The sequence below is a fragment of the Aegilops tauschii genome, chromosome 3 (genome assembly GCF_002575655.3).
Source record: "Aegilops tauschii subsp. strangulata cultivar AL8/78 chromosome 3, Aet v6.0, whole genome shotgun sequence".
Lineage (NCBI taxonomy): Eukaryota > Viridiplantae > Streptophyta > Magnoliopsida > Poales > Poaceae > Aegilops > Aegilops tauschii.
Window position 1 is genome coordinate 37,734,754 of NC_053037.3, and position 8,300 is coordinate 37,743,053.

An 8,300-nucleotide genomic window follows, 5' to 3' on the forward strand; every position below is an offset into this window, starting at 1 on the left:
TACAAGTCATCATCCAATGGCCTCCCCGTTGCGCCGTTTCTTTCGGCACGACAAGGGGCAGACGTTGCCAACCCGACATCATCGTCGCTGGTCATCGTGAAGAAGGAGGAGGAGGCCACCTCCACCTTCTCCTTGCACACCATGACGGTGACAGCCGAGCAGGTGCGTCGGGCGGCGTTCCCTACGTCGTACGTGGCGTCGGACTGAGTGCGGGCTGATGTGGGCCTTGCGTTGGCATGGGCCGAGGATCAGTCCAAGACAACCGTGCAGACTATCATTCCTATTAAGTCGCGATGTTACAAGTGGCTCTCAACCATCAAGAAGTCCTTCCAAAGGGTCGCCTTTTAGTCACACAGTCTGTCAATTATCCACAGAATCAATGCTTCGATGATGGCTTGCTTGCCCGTGGGGCTCATCATTGCTGATATCAATGGGTTGGTGTCGTTCTTCTCATCCGTTCGCTTTAGTCAATCGCTTGTCGATTGTCGCGGCACATATTCTTGTGAGTCCTCTAGTCCAGTGACTATATTTCACATAACCCCGGATTGTTTTCGAGAGGCACTCGCTCTTGATTTATGCTTAATCAATAAAACGACATATATTCCTTAAAAAAAGTACTGCGTCGTGCCCTATAGTTCGTCACGGAGAAGAGATGGCAAGGAATACGATACCCGCTCGAAAAACAAAACAAAAAACAAAAGTGTAGTACGGCACGGTCGGAAACCGGACACAAGTGGGACCGTCATCTCATCTCATCTCCCTCCCAAAGTCCAAAGCGCGCCAGGATTCGTGCTCCCGTACCGGCCAGACCAATCGGCGGCGACGAGGAGAGGCCTTCACTTTCCACGGCCGACGACCGCCGGAGATGGGGGACCAGGGGGAGGGGCCGGCCGGGTTCGCGCGCGCGCGCCACGCGGCGTTCCTGGAGCTCATGTCGTCCGAGCTCCCCGACGGCTACGCCACGCAGGAGGTCAACCACCTCACCCTCGCCTACTTCGCCGTCGCCGGCCTCTCCCTCCTCCGGGAGCTCGACCGGGTAAGCCGAGCTGAGATCTACCCCATTGCGCTCCCTCTGGGCGTGTACTCTGTCCACGGTTGCACGAATTGCGCGGAATTCTAGGGAGTTTTCGACTGATCTGTATTCTGTCATGGTCTAGATGTGGCTGTCCTCTGTTCATAGCTTTGGATCTCGGGTGTACTGTTTATACTAGTAGGACACTGTATGCTTGTGCTGAGTTTATCTACGCCTAATTGTTATGCGGAAAAAAGGATGCGCACACACATCAGTAGTTTTCTGCACTACGATGTAGTACGTAAAAGAAAACCAGAAAAGGGTGGCAAAATTTTGAAAAAATTGGTTGCGGCGACTGAAATAAAGCTGCCCTGTATTTATTTTCGAATCGAATTGCAAGGATATGTACAGGAGCAAGTATTATTATTATTAAGGATTAAAAACAGTCACTCCACGTATTGAACACTCTAATCAACCATCGAACAGTACATATTTTTCAAGGCAATTCGCCATCAGACAGTAGGTCTGGTCTAGTTCAGAACAACGGATGCTTGTGCACAATTAGAAGTATGAAAAAAATGATTTGATGTATTTCTAGGAGCAGGTTTGAGTAGTGTTCATAAGCGATAAATGCAATTAGTCACGAATATGGGGACACGCAGTGCAGTTCGCAGATCAACGTCGTGGAATGCTTGTAACAGCGACTGCTAGCTGCAAGGCTTAAGCATTTGAGTCCACTACCCAGTCCACTAAGACTTTAACTCCCAAGTAGTTAGAGGTTAGCGAGGTTATTGGATGCAGACCTGCCTGACAACTAGATGTCATAACTAAGTTCAACAAGGTTCGGTGTCTGGTGATAAGAGCAAAGGGACCCAGATGATGTTGATGCTGGTTTGTAGCAACAAAGTGGCACTGGTGCCCTCAGTTTTGGTTATTTGGTCTAAGCCCCATAAGAATTTGGCTGAATTCTTCGTGCAGTTGGGAGCTGTCTAGTTGGTTAGCAATTAAGGGCATCCTTCTCAATGTTGATTGCTTGTGTGAACACATGATAATAACCTTCCAGGTTTATCAATCAGCATACCTTCCCTCTGGTGAATTACATAAACCAGATATAGAAATATCAAAGAAGTTCTACATCTTCCGAGCCTTTAAATGAATAGCATTTGCATAAAATAAGTAAAAGCTATCTGCCAGCAATCACTTTTGTGACTTGAAGTTCTTTTAGAATGATCAACCATGTTAGGTTGCTAGCTGAATTGTTTATTGGGGGAATTTCAGTTTACCTATGCACCTTGAACGCTTAGGAAGAAGTAATGTAGTAATAATTTGTGTACCTATCTTTTTTTTTTTAGGTTAACAAGGATCAAATTGCCAAATGGGTTCTGTCGTTTCAAGTACACCCTGAGGCAAACGTCAACTTAGACAATGGTAAGGTTTCTCCGTTACTTATATAATTCGTATTTCTAAATGCAATATGTTTATTACATAACAGTTCACTCATTTGTAGGGCAATTTTATGGATTCTGTGGCTCTAGAACAACTAAGTTTCCCTCAAATTTGGTGAAGGTATGGGTGATTAATGCTTAACTCAACCTTGTCTCATCCACATTTTTGCCATTCATTTATTTATTTGTGATAGTTCCATATACTGACATGTGCTCTGTTTCAGGACCCTTGTCATAATGGTAGTCATCTAGCAAGCACTTATTCGGCCCTTGCTACGTTGAAGATTGTAGGTTATGATGTACTAAACCTTGATAGCAAGGTTCTTCTATTGTCGATGAAAAAACTCCAGCAACCAGATGGAAGGTATGTGTTTAGCTTTGGTCTCCATGGTACTTAGACTATTAGACTTCAAAATTTACCTGGGAAGTATCTAAGTATTTCCATCTACTACCTGCATTGACATTATCACTAGAATAATTTCTAGGAATCACCCGAATAGTTTCACCTAGTCACATACCTCACATGCTGTTTTACGATTTTCATAGCACCCCATGGTTGGTTCACAGTCCACATCCTTCATTATAGTTCTGTTTCAGGAACATAGCATTAATTATAACCTTTTCATACCATGTGTTATTTCATCTGCATGAACTTAAACCATGTACTCTCATTGCAGCAAACTTTACACTGGTAAATATCACTTTTATGGTGCGTATTTGTACTAGAATGTTGAGGTGCTGTACTGTTATGATCCTCCTAAATGCTTGCAAGTAGTCTAGTGCTTCTCTGCACATTTTGCTTTGTTACATGTTTTATTAGTCAACCCAGAAGGCTTTGATTTTGTGCATCTGACATTCAATACATTTTGGTTATTAGCTAACTTGGCATTCATCTTTTTATAGCTTCATGCCTACTCATATTGGTGCGGAAACAGACCTACGCTTTGTTTACTGTGCAGGTGAGGAGCACTGTTCTCTGTATAATGCAAATACTTGATTTTTTTTGGTTGATAATAATTTGATGCATTTGAGCTTTCTCAGCTGCGATCTGCTCAATGCTAAAAGACTGGTCAGGAATGGACAAGGAAAAGGCCAAAGAATACATTCTTAACTGCCAGGTTGGCTTGCGAAAATTCCTAATGCGTCGTATTCCCTCCGTTCGGAATTACTTGTCGTAGAAATGGATGTATCTAGACATTTTTTAGTTCTAGATACATCCATTTCTGCGACAAGTAATTCCTAATGCGTCGTAGTTTGCAATGATGTAATGGTGTCCTGCACCATGCTATTTGCCTTTTCTGATTCTTATTTCTACTGCAATGCAGTCATATGACGGTGGCTTTGGCATGGTTCCTGGTTCAGAATCTCATGGTAGGCAACTAAGTCAAGTCTTTGTTTTGCAATTGCGCTATTGGTTATGGATTCTCATTGTATGACTTTGTGTTAGTGAGCCAGGTGGGGGAACTTTCTGTGCTGTTGCGGCCCTATATCTAATGGGTTTCATTCAAGTTGATTTGGCATCGAACTCACGAGAGTCTGCGCCGATTGACGTACAATTGCTCCTGGAGTGGTGCCTTCAGGTCAAATCCTGCTCAATTGTGTATCTGCAGTTATCCGTTAAAATTTGCCCTTTTACATGATGTAAAAGTGCACAATAGGCTACATGAGAACTAAATCTGAATTATTAGCAAAAATGTCTTTATTAGCTCTAAGCGTGAACATTACTGACGCATTGCAGTAATATTGTGTAGAGGCAAGCAGCAGACGGGGGATTTCAGGGCAGAAGAAACAAGCCAAGCGATACGTGCTACGCTTTCTGGTTAGCATATTAACAGTCTTGTGTACACTGCTATTTGGCTGAGAAGCAAGCGGTAGCAGCAACCTTGACAAAAATTTGTTTGCTGCCCATTTGACTCGTCTTCATTCATTCAGGATTGGAGGCGTGTTGAAGATGATTGGCGCCTACCACTTGATCGACCACGGCGCTCTGCAGGAGTTTCTGCTCACCTGCCAGACATGCGTAATTATCCCAAACTAGAGCCTCCATCGGCAACTTTTTTTCTGAGATTTCAACAAAATATAAAACCTTAAATCAAGTTTTCAAACTGGCCTACATCACCGCTCCTTACTGACTTGTTTTTTTTTCTCGATTGTTTGCTTCAACGAGCAGTACGGAGGCTTCTCGAAATTCCCAGACGACGAGTTGCCAGACATCTACCATTCTTACTACGGTCTCGCCGCCCTCTCGTTGCTGGGGGAGGAGGAGGTCGAGCCGCTCTGCGCCGAGCTGGGGATCATCGCCGCCGCACTGTAGCTAGCCAAGGCACCGATCTTCCCCCGTTGTACCCCCTTGTAACTCACAGTTTTGTTGCGATTGAGTATTGACAGATACTGTAACATCCACCATTACAGCGTGCTGCTGAAAACATGGAAGCAATTTTTGCGTGAAGTTTCTTGATCCGCCGCGCTTTCGGCGTGTGTACAGTCGTGCTCTGTTCTGAAGTTTGTTGTGTTAGCTGAGCTGTTGGATCTGCTCCGAGAGCTACTGAAAACGGTGCGGGCAGCAGAATCATCTGCCTGGAATTGCGTGCGCGATGAAGAAATGGCGCGTGTGGTGGGGATTGAGCAAGCTGGATTTGGGCGGCGGGCGGTTGGTTGGGTAGATGCGAGCAGCTGCAGCGGCAATAACTAACTGCCACGAGCTGCTGCTGCCCACCACTCTCTCACTCGCTCGTCCTGTCCGAACGATCCGATCCGATCTCGTCAGATTCCTTCCAGATTCAAACCGATTGCGGCAGAGTTTGTTGGCCAGCCGCCTCCTAATCCAACTCCCCGACCCGAGCAACGCCGCGTGCTATTTCTTCCTTCCGCCTCCGTGTTGTAGCGGGACATCGGCGGCCATTATTTGATCCGCTGCAGGCGCATCCAGAGCCCTGCGGCGTCTTCTAGTCTAGAATGGCCGGCGTCGGGTCGGCGGTGCGGCGGCTCTACCTCTCCGTCTACAACTGGGTCGTCTTCGTCGGATGGTGCGCCTCCGGCTCTCCTTTCCTTGGATAGATGTATGGATGGATGGATCTCTGGTTGCTTGCTTTGGGTCTGACCAGTTCGGATCTCTTTCTTTGGTTGGCAGGGCGCAGGTGCTCTACTACGCGGTCACGGCGCTGCTGGACGGCGGCCATGAGGGCGTCTATGCCGCCGTCGAGCGCCCGCTGCAGCTCGCGCAGACCGCCGCCGTCATGGAGGTCTGCTTCTCTTCTCTTATCTTCTTCCCCCCTCTCTCCCACCTCTTTGAGTTGACTCCTAGTTTCAAACTTTGACTTGGTAAAAGAGCATGAATGTCAGTCAAAATATGCAGTAACTTTTACCCTCTTAAGGCGTGGTTTCTCATATAGATCAAGTAGGATGGATTACTGCTCTGAACTGAGTTAAGGCAGAGACAAAATGGAGTTGACCAAACAGTAAAAACGGTCTGAATGCGGTGCCCCAAATCGACCAGATTACTCTGCAAACCGAGCCGAGTACCGCTATGAGAGACTTGTCGAAACACCGCGATGATGATTCAACTCCATTGTTATTTCCGTGCTTATTACAACTTTGTTCTGAATTTAATGTGGTGTCCTAATTCTTTCTGGAGTTATATATATACAGTAGCAATCTACTTTATTTCTTTGCACATCCAAGTTTGAGAGTTACTGACAATCTTGTGTTTGCCTGGCACTGGCGCTCGTGCTGCTTGGTGGGCGCAGATTCTTCATGGGCTTGTAGGTATGAAGTTATTCTTACTTTTCTTCAAAAATCGTCAAGTATCAGATTTTCAAAACAAGATTGCTCTTGGTCACTCTTTTGGTATCTATTCATCTTTAGTAATTGTTGTAATAATCTGAATTTTAGGGTTGGTGAGGTCTCCGGTCACTGCAACCCTTCCACAAATAGGATCGAGGTTGTTTCTTACATGGGGCATCCTGTGGAGCTTTCCGGAGGTACCATCCGATCACTTGTGAGTTGTACTGGATTGATGAAACTAGAAACTGGTTTGACAATGTTAACTGATCACTTGTACATTTGTTTTGCAGACACAATCTCATATTCTTGTAACTTCTTTGGTCATCAGCTGGTCCATCACCGAGGTACTTCTTACAAATTTCCTTTGCCGAGGTTCAAATTGGAAATTTTGGATGGCCTCTATATTTGAGAACGTAACATAATGCGGAGTTTGTTGGTTTTCATGCAGATCATTAGATATTCTTTCTTCGGCTTGAAGGAGACACTTGGATTTGCACCTTCCTGGCTTTTATGGCTCAGGTTAGTACTATTTCTGCTCCAAGCAGGGCATCATCTCATCAAATTTAGAGGAAATTTACTGCCTTTTCAAAAACTTGATCTTAAAAGTGAACTTCATTCATTTGTTGTGGCACTGCTTATATGCAGGTATAGCACATTTATGATATTGTATCCTACCGGCATCCTTAGCGAGGTCGGTTTGATTTACATTGCTCTGCCTTACATCAAGGTAACTAGAATAACCAAAAAGGAAAAGAAAACTCCATATTATTCATTTTATAACAATCTTGTCTAACTACTTTTATCTTTTGGGTGACCAGGTATCCGAGAAATACTTTGTTAAGATGCCTAACAAATGGAATTTCTCCTTTGACTACTTTTACACATGTGCTATCGCCATCGGTGTCTATGTTCCAGGTACATAACCCCTCCTACCTCGCCTTTGCCCTTCGCATTTGTAGTGATTGTCATCCTTTGACATTAATAAAGTGATGCTATAAGCAAAGTAGGACCTCACGGAACATTTTGTTGTTTAACTTGGACGACTGCAGGTGGGCCGCACATGTTCACATACATGCTTGCCCAGAGGAAGAAGGCCCTGTCAAAGGCAAAGACTGCATGAAGTTGCTGTGAGCCTTGTAGATGGGGCATGCAATGCAAACCCTACTACAGTGTCATGTTGTAGAGTAGTTGGTGTGAGATCGGTAATTCTATTCGGTGAATTACCCGACCTGTGTTGTAACAATGATGATTGTTGGATTTCCCATGGTGGAATCCATCATTGATCAAACTCTGCATTGAGCCAATGATTATGACCAAAGAAGTGGCATAATCCTATCAGATAAAAGCAATATTCATCTTCGGAAGTGCTCGTCCATTATGAGCCAATGACTAGATGTCAACTTGACAAGGAAAACTTTTGTGGAGCAGATGGTACACTGGTTATTTCACAGGACAAGTGTTGTCTCTATTCTAGTATATGTGCATATGTACAATCTTGTTACAAGATCCTTAACATTACACAGGGGCAATATACAGTGGATACATTATTGTGTATTTGGGGTTGCAAGCAAACTACGCATATATGTAGATATCTGCTCCTAAATGAAAAAAATCCGCCAATTCATTGGATGTACAACAGTCTGAATTGGAGCGAGATGGGGGCTTCCTTCCAAGTCACTAAGATTATTCCTTAAGAGGTCCTTCTGATTTACTGTTCCTGTTAACCAGTAGGAGTATTAAACAACCATGTCCACGTTAGTTCGTGTATAAAGCAAAAGAAAAGAAAAACAGAGAGCTCAAACTGGCCTAGGTGTGTTCTGAAATCTCATGGTTTAGGGGTTTCCACCTTGGTATTCTAGCAAAAGCGAAACCAGGCTATATCATATATACGGAAAGCTCGGCTATCTTGTCAGAACGTCATATAAGATACTACTCCATATAAAGTTGTAGGAGCGACACTTATTTTGGGACGGAGGGAGTATAACTTTTGCAAGTGAGGACAACATGATTTGAAATGATTGGGGTATAACTGAAGAGAGTGCACCACTCTGAATAACCAC

General features: G+C 44.5%; 2 protein-coding genes across 2 annotated transcripts; both read left to right on the plus strand.

The window, feature by feature from the left end:
* The first annotated feature begins 771 nt into the window (after positions 1-771).
* On the plus strand, positions 772-4,904 carry LOC109738989 (geranylgeranyl transferase type-1 subunit beta-like). Its single transcript, NM_001360626.1, has 11 exons — positions 772-1,036; positions 2,365-2,440; positions 2,520-2,578; positions 2,682-2,821; positions 3,361-3,416; positions 3,499-3,575; positions 3,783-3,828; positions 3,913-4,037; positions 4,209-4,276; positions 4,390-4,477; positions 4,628-4,904. The coding sequence occupies exons 1-11, from the start codon at positions 866-868 to the stop codon at positions 4,769-4,771; spliced, it is 1,050 nt and encodes a 349-aa protein (NP_001347555.1). The 5' UTR covers positions 772-865; the 3' UTR covers positions 4,772-4,904.
* A 168-nt stretch (positions 4,905-5,072) lies between these two features.
* LOC111946216 (uncharacterized) lies at positions 5,073-7,756 on the plus strand. Its single transcript, NM_001360627.1, has 9 exons — positions 5,073-5,483; positions 5,588-5,699; positions 6,204-6,222; positions 6,349-6,437; positions 6,531-6,584; positions 6,689-6,759; positions 6,886-6,967; positions 7,059-7,155; positions 7,290-7,756. The coding sequence occupies exons 1-9, from the start codon at positions 5,413-5,415 to the stop codon at positions 7,358-7,360; spliced, it is 666 nt and encodes a 221-aa protein (NP_001347556.1). The 5' UTR covers positions 5,073-5,412; the 3' UTR covers positions 7,361-7,756.
* The last annotated feature ends 544 nt before the right edge of the window (positions 7,757-8,300 follow it).